Source organism: Phyllostomus discolor, chromosome 1 (genome assembly GCF_004126475.2).
Source record: "Phyllostomus discolor isolate MPI-MPIP mPhyDis1 chromosome 1, mPhyDis1.pri.v3, whole genome shotgun sequence".
Classification (NCBI taxonomy): domain Eukaryota; kingdom Metazoa; phylum Chordata; class Mammalia; order Chiroptera; family Phyllostomidae; genus Phyllostomus; species Phyllostomus discolor.
Genome location: NC_040903.2, coordinates 110,241,471 through 110,267,650, shown reverse-complemented (window position 1 = coordinate 110,267,650; position 26,180 = coordinate 110,241,471). Strand labels below are relative to the sequence as shown.

Below are 26,180 nucleotides of genomic sequence, written 5' to 3'. Positions count from 1 at the left end.
GGAGTGCCCAGATTAAAATTATTTTGGGTGTGTCTGTGAAGGTGTTTCTGGATGAGATTAACATTGGCAACAGTGGACTCAGTAAAGCAGATTACTCTTCCTAATGTGAATGAGCCCCATTAAAACTATTGAGGACATGAACTGAACAAATTCAGAGGAGGGAAAATTCACCCCTTCTCTGCCTGTTCAAGCTAAGACATCAGTCTTCTCCAGCCCTCAGTCTGGGAATTACACCATCAGCTTCCATGGTTCTCAAGCTATCAGATGCAGACTCAACTACATCACTGGACTTCCTGAGTCTCCAATTTACAGATGGCAGATCATGGGACTCCTTGGGCTCCACAATTCTGTGAACCAATTTCTCATAATAAATCATATATAGACCACTCATTCTGCTTCTTTGAAGAACCATGACCAATATGTTGTTTTATTCTTCTTTATAGCCTTAACACTTAACATAGGGCCTGGCACTTAGCTGGTATGGCAGTTTTTAAATATGGCTCCCAAAATGTTTGACATTCCTTCTACTTTGAGGAAAGTCCATGCCCCTGCCCTTAAATCTAAGCTGGCTTTTATAGCTTCAACCAACATTGCACCACAGAAGTAGTGCTGTGTGAATCTGTGGCTACATCATTACAAACAGTCATACAGCTTTCCCCTGACTCTCATGAGATGCCCACAGTGTAAGAAGCCCAACTCCTCTGAAGCTGCTGTGCTGGAAAGAGCATGTGGAGGTGCTCTGGTGGACAGCCAACATCAACTAGCAGCCACAGGAGTGGCTTGGTTGTTGCCATTGCCAAGCTTTCAGATGACTACAGTCCTTCAGAAATCTGATTGCAACTATAGGAGAGATCCCAAGCAAGGTCTTCCTAGATGAGTTCCTCCTAAATTCATGACCTCAAATATGTGAGGAAAATAAATGATTGTTTTAAGCCACTGAGTTTTAGGGTCATTCTTGTGCATCAGTAGCAGCCAGAACAATTAGTAGCAAATAAATATTGAACTTATGAATAAAATGTCACAGATCTTCTCACCATTAAAAAAATTTAAGTGAAAGATGAGGATACTGTTATTCTGTAGTGTTTTTGTGGTCATAGCTACATTCTTATCATTCTATACACTGAGTGAACTCTTATGAAACTCAATTCATGTATCAAAATCCAAACATTGCACTCAGTGCTTTTTAGCTTTTAGCTCATCTAACCCTTACAACCTATGAGGGATTATCATTTTATCATTCAGTACTTTAAGTATGAAGAATTGAAGCTCAGAGAAACGTGGGTCAGCTGTCCACATAGTTAGCAAAAGCTGAACTGTAATTTCTCTAAGACTGACTGATCTGAAGCTTGTTTTTTCTCTACCACTGCACACAATCTTCTTCAGTAACTTTTACTTTACCTAAAACCAGTAAAAATAAGTGCTCAAATAGTTTGGCATGTCACTCTATAATACTATGGGGATGGCCTAATGTCATGGACATTAGATTACATCAGCCTAAGGCAAGGATTTTCAAGTGGTGTGTCACAGCACACTGGTGTTTTGCAGGAGGCACACTGGTGTGTCTCAAAAAATATTTAAAATATGCAACTCTTGACTCTTTAGTCAGGGACACTGATGTCTTTTCCCTTAGATCATCAAATAAAAAAAATTGATGACAGCCAACACAATAATAGCCATCTGGTATGAGTGAATCTAAATTATACCTACCTTTTTGTCAAATCAGCAAAACTTATACTTTTGGTGACCACAGAATTTTAGTAATTAGTTTGTCTGTCATGAGATGAAAAAAGTTGAAAATTGCTGACCTAGAACAAAGTTGGACATGGTGCCCAGGACAGACAAGGTACCATCTAGAATTCTATTTCTAATACCAGTTCTGTGGCCCTCCAATAACAAACTTCTTTCCTCCTCTCCACCCCCTCATCCCATTCAAAACTACAAATTCTTAAACAGGACAACTCTGGAGCATTGGGAATACAAAATCCAAACCAAGATAAGATGGAGATGAAATCAATCTGTTAATCAGCTACAGTATATTTTGACAGCATACATGTTATAGAATCTGTGTAGGGAAAAAGAGATAACCTACATGCTCTTTGGTCATTTTGATCCATATAGGAAGAAAAGACAAAATACATAATATCAAGAAGAGCACAAAATAACACATAATAAATACTAAAACTTCTTTCAAGATAACTTTTTCTAAATAAAAACTCAGATCATTATTTAAAAGAAAATAAAAATTACTCTTAACCCAATTTAAACACAACTACAGGTAACATTTTTTAAATATTTTATTTATTTATTTTTATATAAGAGAGACGGGAACGGAGGGAGAAAGAGAGAGAAACATCAATGTGCCAGAGAAATATCAGTCAGCTGCTTCTCACATGCCCCCCAACTGGGGTCCTGGCCCACAACCTAGGCATGTGTCTGGACCAGGTTGAGGGCAAGCAAGCAACCTTTTGGTTGTGAGGCAACATCCATCAACTGAGCCACACCAGTAAGGGCACTACAGGTAACATTTTGAAAAACTTACTTCTAGTCATTTTTTAATGCATATCCTGCTTTATTTCACTTAGTAGTATATTTTGAAAGAGTTCTAAACTAGGATTTTCAAACTGAACCCTACTGGACTGTTTGAAAAAGGATACCAGGACTTACTTCATATTAATGTGATATTATTGCTATAAACTCAACACATTAATGCAATCAAAATTTTATTATTTTTCATTATTAATTACACTACTATTTACACTTATAAACTATGAGGTTAATCCTCAAGAAGTATATTTGCTCCTAAAAAGCAAGCAAGATTCATACCAGAGAGAAAATCAAGTGCTGTCATCTCAAAAAAATTACACCTGTTTATATGAATCTGGTCAAAGAGAAAAATAAAATACAAACACCATTGTCAACTCTACCACCTCTATGCCCTTAGTACCCTAATAATTATTTGTATTACTAATGTAAACTTTATTATTGTTTAAGATCACATTTCATTGTTATCAGAGTAAATTCTTACCTATACCAAAAATTGTTGGGTATAAACATTCTTTCATATCCATAAGCACTTAGAGATGTTATTAAATTCCTACATTATATTTAATGTTGTCAATATTTCAAAAGTTACCTCAACAAAATATTGGCGAACTACATCCAGCTATACAATAAAAATATCATACACCATGAACAAGTGGGATTCATCCCAAGAACGCAAGGATGGTACAATATTTGCAAATTAATAAATGTAATACATTACATAAAAAAAGCAAAGACACATCATCATATCAGTAGATGTAGAAAAAGCATTTGATAAGGCACAGCACCCATTTATGATAAAAACACTCAGCAAAGTGGGAAGAGAGGGAGCAATCCACAACATAATAAAAGCTATGTATGAGAGACCCACAACCAACATTGTACAAAATGGGTAAAAATTAAAATCTTTCCCACTAAGATAAGGAACAAGACAAGGTTATACACTTTCACCACTTTTATTCAACATAGTATTGGAAGTCCTAGCCAGAGCAATCAGACAAGAAAAAGAAATAAAAAGCATCCAAATTGGAAAATAGGAAGCAAAACTGTCATTGTTGCAAATGACATGATAGTGTACATAGAAAATCCTATAGACTCCACCAAAAAAACTGCTTGAACTAATAAATGAATTTGTAAAAACAGCTGGACACAAAGTCAATATTCAGAAATCAAAAGTATTTTGTATGCCAACAATGAAACATCAGAAACAGAAATCAGGGGGAAAATCTCATTGATACAGCAAAAAGAAAAATAAAATACCCAAAAATAAACCTAACCAAGGAAGTAAAAAACCTGTACTCGTACACAACACTGAAGAAAGAAATTAAGGAACACACAACCAAATGGAAACATATACTATGTTCATGGATCAGAAGAATTAACACTATCAAAATGTCCATACTACCCAAAGCAATTTATAGATTCAATGCAATACCTATTAAAGTATCAATGACATATTTCACAGATATAAACAAACACTTTAAAGACTTGTATGGAACCATAAATGACCCTGAATAGCTGTAGTGATTTTGAGAAAAAGAGAAAGTAGGAAGAACCACAATACCTGACATCAAAATGTATTACAAGACCATTGTAATCCAAACAGCCTGGTACTGGCATAAGAACAGACACATGGACCAATGGAACAGAGTAGAGAGCTCAGAAATAAACCCAAGTCTCTATGGTCAATTACTACTTGACAAAGGGGGTAGCAGCATAAAAGGGGTAAAGATAGCCTCTTCAACAAATGGTGTTGGGAGAACTGGACAATTACATGCAAAAAAGTGAGACTCGACCATCAACTTATGCCATACACAAAAATAAATTCAAGCTGGATAAAATATTTAAATATAAGTCTTGACATGACTAAAGTCCTAGAGGAAAACATAGACAGAAAAATCCCAGATATTCCACACAGCAATATTTTCACCAATATATCCCCTAGAGCAAGGGACATAAAGGAAAGAATAAACAAATGGGATCTCATCAAAATAAAAAGCTTCTGCATGGGTAAAGAAAACAGCATTAAAATGAAAAGAGAACTAATCATATGGGAAAACATATTTTCCAATGATACCTCAGACAAGGGTTTGATCTCCAAAATACATAAAGAACTCACACAACTGCATGCCAAGAAGACAAGCAACCCAATTAAAAAACGGGCAAAGGACTCAAAAAGACACTTTTCCAAGGAGGACACATAAAGGATCCAGAGACACATGAAAAGATGCTCAATATCGCTAGCTATCAGAGAGATGCAAATTAAAACCACAATGAGATACTTTACACCAATCAGAATCCCCATCATAAACAAATCAACAGTCAACAAGTGCTGGAAAGGTTGTGGAGAAAAGGGGACCCTAGTACACTGTTGGTGGGATTGCAGACTGGTACAACCACTATGGAAAACAGTATGGAATTTCCTCAGAAAACTAAAAATGGAAATGCCATTTGACCTGGCAATTCTGCTGCTAGGATTATATCCTAAGAATCCTGAAACACCAGTCCAAAAGAACTTATGCACCCCAATGTTCATAGCAGCACACTTTACGGTAGCCAAGTGCTGAAAGCAACCTAGGTGCCCATCAGTAAATGAATGGATCAAAAAACTAGAGAGGAGGGAAGATGGCGGCATGGTAAGAGGGAGCAGATTCCACTTCTCCCTACACATGGGAAAAAAACCTAGCCGATCTACGGAAGAACAGAGGAAACATCCAACAGTACCAGAGCACATATAAAAATAGAAGATCAAAAATTGTAGCAGACATTGAAAAACCAGATGGTAAGGAGAGTGCTTCAGGACAATAAGTGCCTAGGGATCAGCTTGGGGACCAGGGAAGCTGAAGCCCCAGGCCCAGCTCTCGCCTGGTCTGACACAGAGCTATTGGGAGAGAATTGGGTCAACTACTCCCTCTCTGGCCAAACAAGGATTGAGCAGCACCAGGGAGGCCTTGTTGCTTGAAGGCACAAAGAGGGGTTGAGGACTGAGTGGCAAGCACACAGGGGCTGTGAACACCCATGCATAGCCCTGGGAAGTGTGTGCATCCAAGCCCATGCGACCAAGGGTAGCCTGGCCACACCCGCGCCCCCAACCCAGGGAGAGTGTGCTTTGTTAAGACCCAGAGCCCACCACCGTAAACCCAGGGGGAGCACGCACTCAGCAGAAGACCTGGAGCTCACAACAGTAAACCAAGGGGGAGCATGCTTCAGAGGGCCTGGATCCCACACCCACGGCCCTACGGAGAAACCACCCAACTGGCTCTGGGGAGACTACACGGCTATCCCAGGGGTGAGTACCTGTGAGGCTGACTGAGTGCTGAATAGGCAGGGAGAAAAGGGAAACCAATCATCCCTCAGCCAGCTGCAGCCAGCAAGACCAGAAAAACTAGTTTGGCCAGTTTGAAACAAGAGGGTATTTTTTGTTTGTTTGTTTGTTTGATTGTTTGATTTTTTTTTCTAAGTAATTGTTTATTTTTATTATTTTTATAACTCTCAGTTCCTTTTGCTTCTCTTTCTTTCATTCTAGTTGTATTCCTTCTTCCTTTATTTCCAATTTTATCTCTTCTTTCTTCCTTCTTCAGCTTTGTTTTTTTCTGTTTTTTCCTTTTTTTTTCTTTTTAAATACCCACAAGTGACACACACAAAAAAAAAATGAACTGTGAAAAGACCAGAGTTGGACCCAAAGAGGAGGCATCCCAATAGCTGTGACAGTGAGACAAATTTCACTCTACTATTTCAGAGAACCTGAAAGCTATTGCATATTTGTATTATTATTTTTCATTATTCTTACATCTTTTATTTTAATAGTATTTTTATATTCCTCCTTTTTCTGTACAGTCTTCTTTGCTGGGTTGGTTATATTGTATCATTTGACACGTTACCCCATTATCTCATTCATAGTGTATTGCTAATTTACTGTCCTTCACTTCACTTGTGTTCCATTAGTATACTACTCAAGGTTCTATACTCCTTATTCTTGTTATCTAGATCTCATAGATTCTGTCAAATAATTGTTGCTCTAACATTACTGTAAATAAGACCTATTCCATACAATTGTAAATACTACATAATACCTCCTCCCACCCTGGAACCTTAGCCCTCTTCACAATTTACTGAAATCTATTACTTCAGTAGTTAACTCTATTCTGTCACACACTACACCTATTTACTATCCTTTACTCTCACCTTACCTCAGAATCTGACCTTCCACAACCTCACTGCTTTTTAGATCTAAATCATAAGTTTTCCCTCCCCAAACAAGAGTCTTATCTTCCTTCCATTCTTTCTAAAAAGTGGCTAGCTGGGTGAAATATCATGGTTAACACTATACATAGCCAAAGGATCTCCTATCTCTTCTCTACCAGCTACTACTGTAAATATCATAGAATACTCTCTTTCTGTCTTAAACCATTTTGCCTTACCTCTCCAAATGATCACAAAAAAAGAGCAGGTGGAAGCTTTGAAAACCAGGATACCTGAAGGAGACTGCACCACTGAACCTCACAGGTATGCTGCCACAGAAGTTCACACCATAAATCCAAGAAGCCAGAATAGATCAATTTAAGAAGCTGAGGATGACAAGAAGATTCTCACAAACAATGAGAAGACAAAAAACAATCCCCAAATGAAGGGAAAGAAGGAAGCCTCAGAAAGAATGCTAAATGACATAGAGGCAACTCAACTATCAGATATTGAGTTCAAAGCAATGATTATCAGGCAGCTTAATGAGCTCACAATGAGCTACCAGAAATGACAGAGAAACTACAATGAACTCAGTGCAAACTACATCAACATGAAAAAGGAAATAGAAACTATTAACAAGGACCAAGAGGAAATGAAGAATGCAGTTTCTGAACTAGAGAACACAGTAGAAGGAATCAAAAGTAGTATTGATGAAGCAGAAGATCAGATCAGTGAGCTGGAGGACAAAGTAGAAAAAAACAGCCACAAAGAGCAATAAAAGGAAAAGAGGCTCAAAAAGAATGAAGAGGGCCCCTGGCTGGCATAGCTCAGTGGATTGAGCGTGAGCTGTGAACCAAAGCATCGCAGGTTTGATTCCCAGTCAGAGCACATGCCTGGGTTGCAGGCCACGACCCCCAGCAATCACACATTGATGTTTCTCTCTCTCTCTCTTTCTCCCTCCGTTCCCTCTCTGAAAATAAATAAATAAATAAAATCTTTTTTAAAAATTAAAAAAAAAGAATGAAGAGGGATTAAGAGAAATGCAAGATGATATGAAACATAATAACATCCATATAATAGAGATACCAGGAGGATAAGGAGAAGACCAAGGGATAGAAAACCTATTTGAAAAAGTAATGATGGAAAACTTCCCTAATTTGATGAGAAAAAAAGTCACACAAATCTGGGACACACAGAGAGTTGCAATCAAGAGGAACCCAAAGAGGGCCACCTCAAGACACATCATAATTAAAATGGCAAAATTCAAAGACAAAGAGAGAATCTTAAAAGCAGCAAGGGAGAAACAAGAAGTAACATACAAGGGAGCACCAATAAAGCTAGCAGCTGACTTCTCAAAACAAACACTCAAAGCCAGAAGACAATGGAAAGAAATATTCCAAGGAATGAGAGCCAGAGGCCTGCAACCAAGGTGACTTTACCCAGCAAGGCTCTCAGTCAAGATAGAAGGCCAAATAAGGAGCTTCCCAAACAAAAGAATACACCTCCACCAAACCAGCTCTGCAAGAGATGCTAAAGGGCTTGCATTGAGGAAAAGAAGGAGGGGGGGGGGAGAAAGAGGAACACAGGTACAAAAATGGCAATGAATAAGTACCTATCAATAATAACTTTTAAAAATAAATGGATTTAATGCTCCAATCAAAAGACATAGAATAGCTGAATGGATAAGAAACCATGACCCACACATATTCTGCCTACAAGACAACCACCTCAGGATAAAAGACCTACACAGGCTGAAAGTGAAGGGCTGGAAACAAATTTTCCAAGCAAATGGACAGGGAAAAAAAAGCCGGGGTAGCAATACTCATATAAGACAAAACAGACTTCAAAAATGGGCCATAAATAGAGACCCAGAAGGTCACTTCATAATACTCAAAGGAAGAATCCACCAAGAAGACATAAACATTTTAAATATATATGCAACCAACATAGCAGCACCCAGACACATAAAGGAAATCTTAAAGGACTTAAGGAAAGATATTGACAGCAACACAATTATACGAGAGGATTGTAACACTCCACTGTCAAAAATGGACAGATCTTCCGCACAAAATATCAACAAAGATATTGTGGTGTTGAAAAATGCCCTAGATCAAATGGACTTAATTAATATATATAGAGCCCTTCATCCCAAGGAAGCTAAATACACATTCTTTTCAAATGTACATGGACCATTTTCAAAGATAGACCACATGATAGGACACAAAACAAGTCTCAACAAATTGAAGAAAATTAAAATCATACCAAGCATTTTCTTGGATCACAAGGGACTGAAACTAGTAACCAACCCCAAGGGAAAAAAAAAGAAAAACACTCAAAATCATGGAGATTTAAGAGCATGCTATTTAACAATGAGTGGGTCAAGAATGAAATTTGGGAAGAAATCAAAAGGTTTCTGGAAACAAACAAAAATGAACTCACAACAACCCCAAATTTATGGGACACAGCTAAGACAATTCTGAGAGGGAAGTTCATAGTGATACAGGCCTACCTAAAAAAGATAGAAACATTTCAAACAAACAACCTAACCCTATGTCTACAAGAACTCGAGGAACAACAACAAAGACAGCCCAGAGAAAGTAGAAGGAAGAAAATGACCAAGATCAGAGTAGAATTAAATGACATGGAGACTAAAAGCACAATTCCAAGGATCAATGAATCCAGGAGCTGGTTCTTCGAAGAGATAAACAAAATCGACAAGACTTTAAGCAGGCTCATCAAGCAAAAAGAGAGAGGACCTAAATAAACACAATCAGAAATGAAAGAGGAGAGATTACAACTGATACCACAGAAATACAAAGTATAGAAAACTGTACTTGAACAATGATTAAAATAAAATTAGAAAAAAAGAAATACAAAGGATTTTAAGAAATTACTATGAAGAACAGTATGCCAAAAAATTTTAAAACCTAGGTGAAATGGACAAATTTCTAGAAAAATATAATCTTTCAAAACTCAATGAAGAAGAAGCAGAAAGCCTGAACAGACCAATAACAGCAAATGAAATTGAAACAGTAATAAAAAAAAAAAAAAACTCCAGACACACAAAAGCCCTGGGCTGGATGAGTTCTCAGGAGAATTCTACAAAGCATTTAAAGAAGCACTAACCCCTGTCCTTCATAGACTATTCCAAAAAAAATCCAAAAAGATGGAAGACTCCCAAACTCTTTTTCTGAAGCTAGCATCATTCTAATCCCAAAACCAGATAAAGATACAACAAAGAAAAAAAACTTCAGACTAATATCACTGATGAACATAGACGCTAAATTCCTCAACAGAATATTGGCAAACTGCATCCAACAAGACATTAAAAAGATCACACACCATGACAAGTGTCATTCATCCCGGGGATGCAAGGATGATCCAATATTTGCAAATAAGTAAATGTAATACATCACATAAACAAAAGAAAAGACAAAAATCACATGAGCATATCAATAGATGAAGAAAAAGCATGTAATAAGGTACAGCACCCATTTATCATCAAAACACTCAGCAAAGTGGGAATAGAGGGAGCATTCCTCAACAAAATAAGGGCCATATATGAGAGACCTACAGCCAACATCACACTCAATGGGAAAAAAACTAAAATCTTTTCCACTAAGATCGGGACCAAAACAAGGTTGTCCACTTTCAGCACTTCTATTCAATATAGTATTGGAAGTTTTAGCCACAGCAATCAGACAAGAAAAGGAAATAAAAGGCATCCAATCCGGAAAGGAGGAAACAAAACTGTCATTGTTTGCAAATGACATGATACTGTACATAGAAAATCCTATAGACTCCACCAAAAAACTGCTCAAGCTAATAAATGAATTTGGCAAAACAGCTGGATACAAAGTCAATATTCAGAAATCAAAAGCATTTTTGTACACCAACAATGAAACAGCAGATGCTGAAGTTAAGAAAAAATCCCATTCGATATAGCAAAAAGAAAAATAATATGCATAGAATAAACCTAACCAAGGAAGTAAAAGACCTGTATTCAGAAAAGCACACAACACTGGAGAAAGAAATCAAGGAAGACACAAACAAATGGAAATATATACCATGTTCATGGTTTGGAAGATTTAACATCATCAAAATGTCCATACTACCCAAAGCAATTTATATATTCAGTGTAATACCCATTAAAGTACAATGACATATTTCACAGACATAGACCAAACACTTTAAAAATTTTATGGAACCATAAATGACCCCGAATAGGTGCTGCAATTTTGAGAAAGAAGAGTAAAGCAAGAGGGATCACAATACCTGATATTAAACTGTATTACAAGGCCACTGTAATCAAAACAGCCTGGTATTGGCATAAATACAGGCACATGTACCAGTGGAACAGAACACAGAGCCCAGAATAAACCCAATTCTCTACAGTGAATTAATATTTGACAAAGGAGGCAGCAGCATAAAATGGAATAAAAATAGCCTCTTCAATAAATGGTGTTGGGAGAACTGGACAGCTACGTGCAAAAAAGAAATGAAACTCAAGCACCAGCTTACAACTTATACAAAAATAAATTCAAGGTAGATAAAAGATTTAAATATAAACCATGATACCATTAAGGTCCTAGAGGAGAACATAGGCAGGAAAATCTCAAATATTTCATGCAGCAACATTTTCACTGATATGTCCCCTAGGGTAAGAGATATAAAGGAAAGAATAAACAAATGGAATCTCATTAAAATAAAAAGCTTCTACACAGCTAAAGAAAACAGTATTAAAATAAAAAGAGAACCAACCATATGAGCAAACATATTTGCCAATGATACCTCAGACAAGGGTTTAATCTTCAAAATATATAAAGAACTTACACAACTGCATGCTAAGAAGACAAGCAACCCAATTAAAAATGGGCAAAGTACTTGAACAGTCACTTCTCCAAGAACATACAGAAAATCCAAAGACACATGAAACGATGTTCAATATCACTAGCTATCAGAGAGATGCAAATTAAAACCACAATGAGATACCACTTCACACCAGTCAGAATGGCCATCATAAACAAATCAACAAACAACAAGTGCTGGAAAGGTTGTGGAGAAAAGGGGACCCTAGTGCACTGTTGGTTGGATTGCAGACTGGTACAACCACTGTGGAAAACAGTATGGAATTTTCTCAGAAAACTGAAAATTGATCTGCCTTTTCACCCAGCAATTCCACTGCTGGGATTATATCCTAAGAACCCTGAAACACCAATCCAAAAGAACCTATGCACCCCAATGCTCATAGCAGAACAATTTACAATAGCTAAGCTCTGGAAGCAACCTAGGCGCCCATCAGTAAATGAATGAATCAAAAAACTGTGGTACATTTACACAATGGAATTCTATGCAGCAGAAAGAAAGAAGGAGCTCCTACCTTTTGTGACAGCATGGATGGAGCTGGAAAGCATTTTGCTAAGCGAAATAAACCAGGCAGTGAAAGACAAATACCATATGATGTCACTTTTAATAGGAACCTAAACAAGAAAATGAAGAAACAAGCAAAATATAGCCAAAGACACTGAAATAAAGAACAGCTGACAGTGACCAGAGGGGAGAGGGGAGGGAATCTCAGGGGAATTTCAGGGGAAAGGGGGAAGGGTTTACAGGAACAAATATAAAGGACAACAGAGATGAAAACTAGGGTGGGGGTGGAAATGGGAGGGAGGTGGGGAGGGATGGGAGGGTGGGCTGGGATGGGATGGGAGTAAAGGACAGAAAACTGTACTTGAACGATTAAAATAAAATTTTTAAAAAGTATGGTACATCTACACAATGGGATTCTATTCAACAGAGAGAAACAAGGAGCTCCTACCCTTTGGGACAGCATGGATAGAACTGGAAAGCATTATGCTAAGTGAAATAAGCCAGGTGGTGAAAGACAAACACCATATGATCTCATCTTTAACAGGAACATAATCAACAAAATGAACAGACAAGCAAAATATAACCAAAGATACTAAAATTGAAAACAGGCTGACAGTGACCAGAGGGGAGAGGGCAGGGGATAAAGGAGGAAAAGGGTGAAGGGTTTGCAGGAACAATTATAAATGACACATAGACAATAACAAGGGGCGGAGGAAACAGAGGACGGAGGTGGGAAGGGCTGGAGTGGTGGGGAGGGTTTGGTTAAATGGCAGAATACTGTACTTGAAGAACAATAAAAAAATGTTTAAAAAGTATATTTTAAAAGATACATGGTATAAGACTTAAAAGAAAAAAACTGAAATTCCAAATTTGTGTTCATATTTTTAATAAAGGCTTCAAAACAGAAGGGAGATGCTTAACAAAAAGGAACTAAGGAGTTACACTATGAAGTTTATATAAACTTAAATATAATAGGTAATAAGTTGTCTGACATTTATTTTATACCAACTACATAGACAACTGTATGATGAAAATTTAAAAAGGGAAAAAATTTAGATGCCGAGGTTTTTTTAAATCTAGATGATTCATACTCCTGAAGAAAATACTCTGGAAGACTAGGCATGACGGCTAAGTAATATTATTTGAAAGTTAATTCCAAATAGTAATATGTGGGTGAGCACTGTTTGCCTACTCACTAGCCATTCTCCCCTCCTCAATTTCCTTGCTACAAAAGCAGTAGCCACACAACAGATCTTAGCTTTCTCTGCCTTCCTTGCAGAGGAGTGATATGACAGGTTTAGACCAGTGAGATGTCAGAGGAAGTTAGTCAAAGGCCTTCAGGGAAGGGTTTTCTTTTCTAATAGGAGAGTTGCACAAGAGGAGATCCTGTCCCTCTTACTGCTCAGTTGGCACCCCTGTGAAATGAAATAACTCAGCAGAGGAAGGCCCTGGGGAACTAGAGGGCAAGACAAGAGACTAGAAGCCCACCATGCCTGACATTGTTGAGAGACAGAATAAAGCAGTGGTGAACCTACTTGCTTCTAGATTTATTGATAAAAGATTAATTAAGTGTCCTTGGCTAAGCCAGTTTTGCTTAGGAGGTCTTTATTTCATCTGAACATTCCCATACTAATGCACAATGCATTCTATGTCATAAGAATCTGAACATCTGGCTAATACGACAATGTGAACGAGGAGAAAAATAAATGCTTTTTAGAATTTATATCAGAATAATTATAAAGTTGAATAATGACAGTACAGTTGCTAGTTTCAAAATGGCAGTTGCATGTAAAGTGCGAATCTGATTCCTGGCCAGTGGCACATATTTGCCTAATTTACTCCGTCTATTTCCAGCTTAGCTTTGTTACAGCAGACACAGCAATGAGTACTTCCATTTGACAGGATCCTTTTCCTAGTGGGGCAGAAAATAAGAGAACGGTCTTTATTAGAGTTTGTTAATATAGAAGAATATAAAAATAATCTCACCCTTTGTAATTCTAATAGACATCAAAGCAAGACCAGTTAATCACTACCTTCCCTTCCAGCCATGGAGTAGGTGACTCAGAGACATTATCCTTTGCCCTGACTATGTGGCTCAGTTGGCAGGGCGTCATCCCACAAAGTGAAGGGTCATTGGTCTGATCCCTAGTCAGGGCACATGCCTCAGTTGTGGGTTTGGTCCCCTATCAAGGCTTGTGCATGAGGCAACCCATTGATTAATGTTTCTCTCTTAGAGAGAAACATTGATATGAGACATTTCTTTCCCTTTCTCACTCCCTTCCCCTCTCTCTAAAAATAAATAAATAAAATATTTTCTAAAAAGAGAGACATCCTTTGAAAGACAGATTTTTAAAAGATTTTATTTACTTATTTTTAGAGAGAGGGTAAGGGAGAGAGAAAAAGAGGAAGAGAAACATCGATGTGTGGTTGCCTCTCAGATACCAGGTGTGTGCCAGGTGTGTGCCCTGCCCAGGAATTGAACCAGCCACTCTTTGGTTCACAAGCTGGCATTCAAACCACTGAGCCACACTGGCCAGGGAATGAGAGACAGATTTTAAAACACCAAGAAACACCAATGTTATCCAATAGAATTTTATATTCTCTAATAATAAAGTATTTGATTGTTTCCCTGAAAAAATAAGCTTTTAGGAAAAACAATTGTTGTTTTATAGAACACCTGATAAATTTCATTTGTTAATAAACAGTTCTTTCATTAATCTCTGGAACATATCATTTTATTGTCATATGTTAAACCCACTCTTATATCAAGAGTTTTATGTTGGATTTTTAAATTACAATCCACTGAACCCTAAAATTTCTTAAGTTCGAGACAGATAATATATTGATAGTCTCTTATCTAACTTGGTATCTAATGTTTTGTAAAAGAGCTCCTCCTCTGTTTTAGAGTCATGCCTTCAACTCTTTATATTATTAAACTTGTGAGGCTATACAGGAACGAGATGTCTATTCAGAAATCCCTCTGGAAAGTTTCTTACATTATTTATGTCACTACTAAAGCTATGTCCCTTCCCTTAAAAAATATCTGCTGTAAATACAAAAGAAAAAGTCATTATTTAGCCAGCAATGTTGATAAATGACTCTGGTTTGCCTCTAGCAGCCCCATCATTGCTTTTTATACACTAATTGGCTTCCTAAATCTCTGGTCTCAAAGATGGTCAAGTAGGCAGTTAATTTGATAGTAAATTTTAAATGCTATTCTAATATTCCCTTAATTAAAAATAAATTTAATGGTTTTTATGTAAGTGATTTTAATCTTACATAAATCAGTTAGATCCCCTAGTTTATACATGACATTTGAAAGTTCTGAACTTTTGTCTGTTTATTTCCTCCTGCAAGCTTAATATACTTACCAAAAATTTCTACATTATACATCATCAAAGCTTTCATCTTGTCTCAAAAGAAAAAAGGAAAAATTTCAAATGCCAATTAAAAGCCAAAATGAACTATTTTCAGCCTCGATTTTTAATGTCAGTTTATTTTTACCTAATTCTAGTAAATTTATATAGTATAACTCTAAACTTTGCTATTTGATATTTCCCTGCTGAAGAAAAGCAGTAGAAACTTTTCACTATCTGTGCTGCTTTTGGAAACCAGCCCCTCCTCCTATCTGTGGTCTGGGCCACGCACCCTGGCTGTGCGGGTATGGAAGGCAGGTAGCCTTCACAACTGCACTCCAAACACTAAATCCAGGAATTGCCAGTCGTTACTCTGCAGTTGAATGTTCTGGAGAATGGCCCTCTATGAACAAGGTACCAAAAAAAGAAATGAATGACTTTCTTTAAAAAATTTTTTTTATTAAATTTATTAGGGTGACATTGGTAAGGTGACTTTCTACATTCAATGAACCATAAAGAGAAATACTAATTAGGAGGAAAGAGGAAATGAATCAATAGACCAAGTAAATTAAAGGTCGAGTCTTTACATTTTGGAATAGATCATTTTCTGCTGAACTAGCTAATATTTCTGAAGTCTATGAATTTCAAATTCCTATGAAGTTCAGTTTTTCCAAAACAAAACTGGGAAGGAAATGTTTTTTGAGTATAAAAAGGTTCTAACTAGGCTTCAGTTTTAAAAAGAGAAAGAGAAAGGGTTGCGGTATACCTACAGGCTGGTGGGTATACCTAGCATTCTTTGGCACACAACTTGAAAAAAAAAAAAAAACACGTGGCTGGCGGGCGGGAGTTCTGCCTGTCTGTTTAGAATGAGGTGCATACTGAGATTGCCAAACTAGAGAAAACAGAGAGAGGAAGACATAGATTCCATTACTTCAAGCAATACACAAATGTACTAGTTATTTTTGTTTCGTGAGTAGAGTTGATTTTAAACAGAAACCACCAACTACCACCGCCACCACCACCACCCCCCCCCCCCCGCGCCCCGCCCTGGGAAAAGTGAACTGGCCTCAAATGTACATTTAATTTTTCTTCTGTTCCCACACGCTCAGCAATTTTGGTTCTCAGGCCCTAACCATTCCTACTGTGAAAGCTGACTAATAGCAAAAATCTTGACAGAACGAAAGAGAGGGAGAGGGAGGAGAGGAAAATGGAGAGGGAGACAGAGAACGCTTTTAGCCACCCTTCTGGCTAACTGAAATGCTTGTTCCCGAGATTACAGTAATTATAGCCCCAGCATGAATTCCATACAAGCGCTAAATGAAACAGCACATCAATTTAAAAAAAAAATAAACACTCTATTCTAGGTAGAAAGACAACCCCCTGGGATGTCCTAACAAGCGTAAATGAACTTGCCACGCCGCCAACCCCTCGTCCTCCCCCTCCCCGCAAATTAAGGTGGTCGCTGAGCTGGAGCGGACAGAGCTGGTAGGCGTCCCAAGTAGCTTCTACAAGAAGCCGGGGTCCCGCTCGGTTCGCTGCAGGTTACCGACACTTCTCCGCACCGCAGCGCTGGGATGCAGCACCACCTTTCACGGAAGATGTGACTCTTGCAAAAACACGTGAACTTTGGATACCTGTATATGTGTTCCAAAAGTACGAGGTGGAGAGTGAATCCACTCAATCTCTAGTGTATCCTATTTATAAGTTTTTCTTCCTTTCTTTCTTTGAAGGAGGAAGGGAATTATTTTTCTTAAGGAAGCACTGGTTCCTGGATGCCTTACATATTTCATCTCGCCTCCTTATCAGAAGCCCCTTTGTGATGTGTACTATTACCCGGCTCTCCTCCTGATCAGGATACTGAAGTTCTTCCAGGTCACCTGTCAGAGGCGGGAGAACCCCGGGACGGCCTTGGTGCACCGCGCACCTCGCGTGCCCGCGGCTGGGCGCCGGGACACCTCCACCTGGGCTGTCTCCGGTCCTGCCCCACTGGTCCTGACCCACCGTCTAAAATAAACTGCCATCGTCCCCGTTCCTCGCACATTTCCACGTCTCAAAGATGACTATTCTGAGATCTCAAATAGGGCACATTTTCCCGGGTCTCCTGCAGTGTCTGGTAGGGGCACGGGCCTCGGTCACCGGGAGGTCACCCATATTTGGGAAAAATCATAGCGGGGACTTAATTTGTTTTAAACTGGCCTAGGAGAGTGCGCGCTACATTAAAACCCTCGTAGCCAGTCCCCAAGAGAACACTTGTAAACGGAGTCCTCAGAGTCGCTAAGAGCGGAGAAGAGGGTGGGGCGGGGAGGTGGGGGAAAGGACTGCAATAGCAAAACCGGTCTCCGCGGTCGGTACCAAGGTTACCGAAACTCTCCAGCCTCAGACAGCTAGCCAGGCGGTCGGACACTCAGACGGCCTTAAGAAAGACTGGGCTTTGGGATCATGGAGTCTCCGCCCCATTCCCTATGATTGGCTTGAGAAGCTGTGGGCGGAGACTAAGTCCGCGCGGTATAAATATTCATGAGCCGGCCAGGAGGCTAGAGGGGTCGCAGCCGGGAAGTTGGGTGAAGGGCGCAGCTCTGGTGGAGGAAGAGAGGGCGGTGGGCGCGGGCCGGGCCGCTCAGGTGTCTGCTCCGCCTTCCGGTCTGGATTTGGTTCAGCGAGTCTAGCGAGGAGGGGACAGCCTGCACGTCGCCGATTGCTGACTGGAGCGCGGAGGGGACTTTTACCAGGCCAACGCCGGCAAAAGAGGAAGGGAGCCTCGGCGGAGGCTGGCCCGCAGCTCTGGAGGCAGCAGCGCGGCTTTGGAAATGAGCATGAACCCCGGGGAGCCGAAAGGAGGCCGTACGGTCTGACCCCGCGCGGGAGAGGCCTGGCCCAGCCATCTTGACTGCGCGCCGCGGCCCAAAAGGAAACTTGCTGCGCCGCCGCCCTCTGCGCCCAGCCAAGTCGCCGGCGCCGGCGCGGCGCGGATAAGTGGCCCAGCGGCCCAGCGGCCCAGCGCTCGAGAGAGAACGCGAACAAGTGAGGGATGATGAGCTGGGGCTTGGCAGCTCTGCTCCAAAAGGGCTGAACTCGATCAGGGCAGGCCTTTCGGACTGTACTTCCAGCCACCCTAATTTCCCCCGAGCGGCGGACCGCGCCCTGTGGACATGTCCTGAGAGGGGACTAAGACTAGGTTATAGGCAGATCCCCTCCCGAGAAAAGCAGGAGAAAGACCCGCAGGGCATCCGCTCTGCCCTTCTCCGGCTCTCTCGCTGGATCCTCCGGAGCCTCTCTGTGCGCTGCCTGGAACCTGAGGGCACGCAGCATGGAGTGGGGTTACCTGTTGGAAGTGACCTCCTTGCTGGCCGCCTTGGCGCTGCTGCAGCGTTCCAGCGGAGCTGCGGCCGCCTCAGGCAAGGAGCTGGCGTGTCAAGAGATAACAGTGCCACTATGCAAAGGCATCGGCTACAACTACACTTACATGCCTAACCAGTTCAACCACGACACGCAAGACGAGGCGGGCTTGGAGGTGCATCAGTTTTGGCCGCTGGTAGAGATCCAGTGCTCTCCCGACCTCAAGTTCTTCTTGTGCAGCATGTACACGCCCATCTGCCTGGAGGACTACAAGAAGCCCCTGCCTCCCTGCCGCTCAGTGTGCGAGCGAGCCAAGGCCGGATGCGCACCCCTCATGCGCCAGTACGGCTTCGCTTGGCCAGACCGAATGCGCTGCGATCGACTGCCAGAACAGGGCAACCCAGACACTCTCTGCATGGACTACAACCGTACTGACCTCACCACGGCTGCGCCCAGCCCTCCGCGCCGCTTGCTGCCGCCGCCTCCTGGCCAACAGCCGCCCACAGGCAGTGGCCACGGCCGCCCGCCAGGGGCCAGGCCCCCATCTCGAGGCAGGGGGGGAGGTGGCGGGGACGCGGCGTCGCCCCCCACCCGCAGCGGAGACGGCGGGAAGGCGCGGCTCCCTGGCGGTGGCGCGGCGCCCTGTGAGCCGGGCTGCCAGTGTCGCGCGCCAATGGTGAGCGTGGCCAGCGAGCGGCACCCTTTGTACAACCGCGTCAAGACCGGCCAGATCGCCAACTGCGCGCTGCCCTGTCACAACCCCTTCTTCAGCCAGGACGAGCGGGCCTTCACTGTCTTCTGGATCGGTCTATGGTCTGTACTGTGCTTTGTGTCCACCTTCGCTACCGTGTCCACCTTCCTCATCGACATGGAGCGCTTCAAGTACCCTGAGCGGCCCATCATCTTTCTCTCGGCCTGCTACCTCTTCGTGTCGGTTGGCTACCTGGTACGCCTGGTGGCGGGGCATGAGAAGGTGGCGTGCAGTGGTGGCGCTCCGGCTGCGGGCGGAGGGAGCGGCGCGGGCAGCGCAGCTGGGGCGGCGGCGGGCGCGGGCGCCGCAGCGGCGGGCGCCGGCAGCCCGGGCGGGCGCAGCGACTACGAGGAGCTGGGCGCCGTTGAGCAGCATGTGCGCTACGAGACCACTGGCCCGGCCCTGTGCACGGTGGTCTTTCTGCTCGTATATTTCTTCGGCATGGCCAGCTCAATCTGGTGGGTGATCCTGTCACTCACGTGGTTTCTGGCAGCGGGCATGAAATGGGGCAACGAGGCCATCGCCGGCTACTCGCAGTACTTCCACCTGGCCGCGTGGCTCGTGCCCAGCGTCAAGTCCATCGCTGTGCTGGCGCTGAGCTCCGTGGACGGTGACCCGGTAGCAGGCATCTGCTACGTGGGCAACCAGAGCCTCGACAACCTGCGCGGCTTTGTGCTGGCGCCGCTCGTCATCTACCTTTTCATAGGGACTATGTTCCTGCTGGCCGGCTTCGTGTCGCTCTTCCGCATCCGTTCGGTCATAAAACAGCAGGGCGGCCCCACCAAGACGCACAAGCTGGAAAAGCTTATGATTCGCCTAGGCCTCTTCACCGTGCTCTACACAGTGCCCGCCGCCGTTGTAGTCGCCTGCCTCTTCTACGAGCAGCACAACCGCCCGCGCTGGGAGGCCACGCATAACTGCCCGTGCCTGCGGGACCTGCAGCCTGACCAGGCACGCAGGCCGGACTACGCGGTCTTCATGCTCAAGTACTTCATGTGCCTGGTGGTAGGCATCACTTCGGGCGTGTGGGTCTGGTCAGGCAAGACGCTCGAGTCGTGGCGGGCCCTGTGCACCCGCTGCTGCTGGGCCAACAAGGGCGCCGCAGTGGATGGAGTTGCTGGCCTGAGAGATGCGGATGGTCCGGGCGGGGGCGCGGGAGGAGGGCGGGGCGGCGGAGCGGGATCCCTCTACAGTGACGTCAGCACAGGCTTGACGTGGCGATCTGGCACGGCCAGCTCCCTGTCCTACCCAAAGCAGATGCCATTGTCCCAGGTCTAAGTAAAGTGGGTGGGGCTTTCCCTGCTCCGGACAATGAAGCTGCAGTGAGGAAGCCAAGTGCTGTGAGGGGACACTCCACGGGCTGGAGCTGAGGTTTCCAGCCCTTCTCCTTGTTGACTGCTATTAGTATGATAATGAACTCTTAATGGTACCCATTAGCTGGAACTTCAATGTCTTGCTTAGAACAAAGTTCCTGGCCTAGACCTCCCAGCCCCAGCCCCCTTTCCTCCATTGGTAAGTGAGGAGCAGGAGCCCTGAAGGCGTTAATTTTGGCAGAGGAGGGTGGACTCTCCAGCTTTCCAAGACCCCAAGGCTTGGAGTCCTCATTGGTTGCCGTTTGGTGAGCTTGAAGCCAGATCTATAGATTTCACCTGAGAGACCTATTTTTCTCCTACGTTAACTCTTATTCCTTATGCATCCTAGAGGAGGGATGATTGCGACCTACCGGAATTGTATGGTTTGGGTATTCTTCATGACCGGGCAAATGCCTTAAGTGAATTAAAAAGAAATGTCTTAATTATACACCCCAAGTAAATACGGGTTTCGTACAGTAAAGGATGTATTTATATAATTATTTGTTGAATTGTAAAAATTGTAAAATATGTACATATCCAGAGATATATAGTCTGTACATTTTTTGTAAAAAGTATAGAGGCTACTCCTGTACGAACAAATCTAAGTTTTCTATTTTGTCAATAAAATGACTTTTGATAAATGATTGAAACATTGCCCTTTCCCCTACCTCTTCTAAGCTGTTACCTGTAAAGTGCTTGCTAAGGGCATGTTGGAAGAGTGGACATTTTCTGGTTTCTCTGTACACTAACTTTAGGCATGGAGAAAATGACCTGTTAAACTCTAGTTCTTAAGTTGTTAGCATAGTAAATATCACTGTTGAACTGCAACCAAAACTGAGTTTTTGCACCTTCCAAAAAGATGTTTTTAATGATAGCTCTTTTTCAATCCATGGATAACAATGCTCACTTTAGCGTGTGTAAGTGGACTATTGCAAGGGAGTAATTTTCCACTCAGGCCTTGTTATTTATCTTCAATAGTATCACTAAAGGCTTCAAAATCTCACGTTTATTTCTTTCTCGTGTCTGTGATTTTGAAAGCACCTGGACTGCAACAAGCTGTTGAAGTGTAAAGGTGAGTGTTTTAAACTGTGAAACACATTACACAGTATGTCACTTGATACTCTGGTGGTGGAACAGACATCCTTAATGGATTAAACTAACGGGTTAACATCTTAATATCAAACATGCTGTTTTTCCTAGAGAAAAAGCTATTGTTCCTCTGTCAAGACAGCTAATTTATTTGAGCAGAAGGCTGTTGAATTAGAAGAAGAATGCTTTGGCAATTGAACTTTTTACCTGTCTGCCCAGTGGCCCAGCACATCATTCCTTTAAGAGGAGCTAAATGAATAGGGTTAATCTGTAGGGAACTTGGTCTTTTGAGTTTGAAAAACTTTGATCTTTTCTCCTCTCCAAATGTGCTGTATAGTCTGAAGTTTCTTTCCCTGCTGCCTGGCTCCTCTTGGTGCAGACCAATTGGCCACCGTGGAGCCTTAAAGTTCTTCCATTAAAGGAATGTGGGACTTTTACTTTAAAAAGGAGAGAGAGCTAGGGAGAGGAATACTTGTAACAGTTAGTGAAGACCTGAGGCACAAGTGTGCTCAGCCTTTTAAACAGTTTTTCCAAGCATTGTTAGCCAGCCTGCAGGCAGCTAGGCATGGATTCAAGCGTTATAGAAAAGGGTTCTGAATGCCCTACAGGTGGTCTGTGCACATAATCCCCCAATTTAAAGCGTTTTCCTTTGCTTGACAATTGTATTACACAAGTCCCTTCTTTTTTGCTCCTAATTGAACCAATGTTAAGGAAAAAAAATCCTCAGCGCCTAAATTCTATTCACTAAATTCTGACAAGTTCTCTGAACTGAACCTTTAAAAAGCACCGGAAGTAAAAGCTTCTTCAGTAAAGCTTTTCATATATTTTTATTTCTCATGCTTGTTATTTTCTGGCAGATTAGCAATAATTTAAAAGTAATTGGTAAGGTTGCATGTTCATACTGAAAAGATAGCCCTAGGTCCCTTATTAAACTGTCAATCAAGATAAGAAATGGGCAGCTACCCTGCTAATGATGGAGACATCAAACTGTGGGGTGGGGACTTGTTCTCTGCAGCCTGCTAAGATGTTTGTTCTCTTTACTTTTCCTAATAGGAATATTTAGTAGTTAAAAAATATTTTTTAATTAATAGGACAGAAACTACTTCCTTGGCTTATCTTCTGTTAAAGGCTTTTAAGAAGAATTTTGTAGTAGAAACATTTTGCAAATCCTTTCCAGAGTCATTCTTGGAGTTAATTGGATTCTTGAAATTAGATATGCTATAAGAACACCCACTTTAGCTGCCATGCCAATTTTATTTTTTTAAGTCAAAGGCATTCTAAAATCCACCCCTCAACTGTTTTACTCATTAAAGAATTTCAATTTTGTAATATAGGTTCCAATAAGTGGTCTGCATCTAACCCATGTGGTAATCAGTACTATACTGTACATAAAACATCCATAAACTTTACATATACAATTATAAAGTAGGATTTGAGAGCATTCCCATAGACTACCACATATGTGGGATGGAAAGAGCTAAAAGTTACCATGTTGGTTTTCTAGTGTAGCAATATTTTCATTAGACACATTTTCAGCTATGTTACATAGTGGAAAATGTTCAACTTTAGAGCTCTTTTTCTTTATTAATGTATTCAATATATCCTTGTAAAATGTCATATTTGATAACTGACTATAAGCATGCTTAAAATAAGCAAGTTGATAAACAAGCAAAATCCTTATTGACATTCTGGGGACAGCTCTCAGTAAAAAGACCGGTACTTACAATCACTAGAGACTGATAATAAAACACAAGTGCAGGTTCTCTGTCTTTAAAGCTAAACTTGAGGTGCAAAATTACCAATACTCAAATAGTGTCCATTAATGCAATTTTTAAAAAAATTTGATTTGGGGTTGGGAAAAGAAAGGAAGAGTATTTGGCTATAAAACAACTGAATGGGTTCCTTTCCAGAACACTGTGTTATGCAGGTGTGTTCTTACTATGCAGAACAAGTGTTAGTTTTTGAAAATTTTGTCAAATATGTGGTTACTTTGTGGCTAGATCAATGTAAATAAAGTCTAATATGGTCAAAACCATTAGAGCCAAAGCTCTTTAAAATTACTTATGGGAGAAGTTATGTGAAACACTTTCTTTTTGCTTTATAAAAAATGCAATTTAAAGTACCATAAAACAGAAATAGGTGAGGGGGAGTGTAGAAGTTTAAGAAACAAATTGTTACCCTTACAGTTTTTTAACCTGTGTTGATGGGGTAGCAGGTTCCTATAAATCCTTGAGTTTGAAGGTGGGAAATCAGATTATCTGGCCTACAGAAAAAAAAAAATCACACAAAGAGACAAAAGCAGTTGCAGAGAACAAGATGTTATTTTAAGTACAGGGGCACACATTCCGTTGCAAGTCTCCAAACAAATCACAAGTGCAGTGGTATGCTTTCCACATTTGATACTATACTGCCACCTCATGGTACCACAAAGTTCCACAAGAACCAGGAGATGGATAGGTTCATTCAGAAATACAGTCCCATGGTACAAGCCTTGTCACTCACAGACTCTGCCCAGAAGGCCCACAAGTATTTTGTACTCATAATTTTGAATTTTTCTGTCAAGAACCCCAAACTTCATCAATTTACAGAACCTCAAGTCTTCAATTGAAGTAAATCCTCAATATTAATGGTTATACTAAAAATATAATTAAAATGTGTTGAAATCCAAAGGGTTATCTTTTTTAAAATTATCTTGAGTTACTTTTATTTAAAGAATGGGTGGCAACATAAACATCCATTATATCTTTTAATGGGAGAAGGAATGAGTCTGAGTCATGAAGAATAGTCTGAGGTGGCATGTAGTTGATTTGCCTATTTAACTGGGGGGAGAGGGTTTGTTTTGTTTTACTGTTTCCTGCATAGAAGTCAAGTTGCTGGGTCCAGTGAACATGTTTCAGTGTTGCACATGAATACTGTTGGGATGGGTAGGATGCAGGCTATCCCCAATATTTAGCCAGGTGTTTGTGAAAACACACCAAGCAATAGAAACTGTGCTACAGAACAAGATTAACCAAAAGGAAGAGAGGGGAGCCTGGGCTGTGGAATGCTTGAGCTCTGCAGGAGGAAGATTTGCACAGCATGGCCCTATGGGAAGGCCAGGCCTCTAACAGGGGTGTGTGTGTGTGTGTTTGTGTGTGTGTGAGTGTGTGTGTCGGGGTGGGGGGAACCACCCTGCCTAATTTCAGGAGCTGTAACCCCCCATGGCTAAGGCTGAGTGAGCGACCTACGGACCAGAAGCAACTAAGGAGACAAAGCTTATCTCCTTGGCAGGAGTGCCTCTCCTGCTCCTCTTTTCATAACTGGCCCCCAATGCTTGATCAGTTAGCCAATGACGGGTAAGATTCCCCAAGGGGGCAACGACCTAAGACAGGCATGATCATGTGGAGGCCCCAGGGAAGAACTTGGGGGGCCATAGAGAAAAGGGGTGATGAACCCTGACCCCTCGGCTTTGACAAAGCCTGAGTCCTCATTCAGCCTGCAAGAAGTCTCCTATCTCTTGGCTGCCTTACTTCCCACCCCTGACTTAATCCTAAAACAATGACAGAGGGTGGTGCAGCCTTGTGCTGGAAAGGGCAGGTTTCCTCGGGTGATCGGGCCTGAGAAAGAATACATAAATTCTTGTGAAACCTGCTTCACTAAGAATGCTCTTAATTAGCCCTGGCTGGCATAGCTCAGTGGATTGAGTGCGGGCTGGGAACCAAAGTGTCCCAGGTTCGATTCCCAGCCAGGGTACATTCCTGGGTTGCAGGCCATAACCCCCAGCAACCGCACATTGATGTTTCTCTCTCTCTCTCTCCCTCCCTTCCTTCTCTCTCTAAAAATAAATAAATGAAATCTTTCAAAAAAAAAAAAAAAGAGCACATAAACAATTATTTAAAAAAAAAAAAGAATGCTCTTAATTAAATGATAAAGGTCCAGGCAGGAAATGAGTTTGCCTCCCAAAGTTTTGTAGCCCATTAAGCTAACAGACCCTGACTCAGAATAGGCCCTCAGAGTCCTTTGTACATTATCTGTTGTTTGATCCTTACTGCCTGACAATGATTAATGAACTTTACCTGTATTCCTGGGCAAATTAAAAGCCAATAAAAATCCTGTGAAGGAAGGATCAGGGTGCTCTCCTCGAGAGAGTGGCCAGGCCACTCCAAGACTCCCTCCCCTTGAGAGGGTAGCCGTGCCGTCCCTTTTCCTCCACACAGGACTCCG

General features: G+C 41.7%; 1 protein-coding gene across 1 annotated transcript; it reads left to right on the top strand.

The window, feature by feature from the left end:
- Positions 1 to 18,611: 18,611 nt before the first annotated feature.
- FZD8 (frizzled class receptor 8) lies at positions 18,612 to 22,687 on the top strand. Its single transcript, XM_028507315.2, has one exon. It carries the CDS (start codon positions 18,757 to 18,759, stop codon positions 20,812 to 20,814), a length of 2,058 nt encoding a protein of 685 aa, XP_028363116.1. The 5' UTR covers positions 18,612 to 18,756; the 3' UTR covers positions 20,815 to 22,687.
- Positions 22,688 to 26,180: the final 3,493 nt, after the last annotated feature.

Coding starts and splice junctions, on each gene's coding strand:
- FZD8 (XM_028507315.2), top strand. CDS start 18,757: ATGGAGTGGGGTTACCTGTTGGAAGTGACCTCCTTGCTGGCCGCCTTG.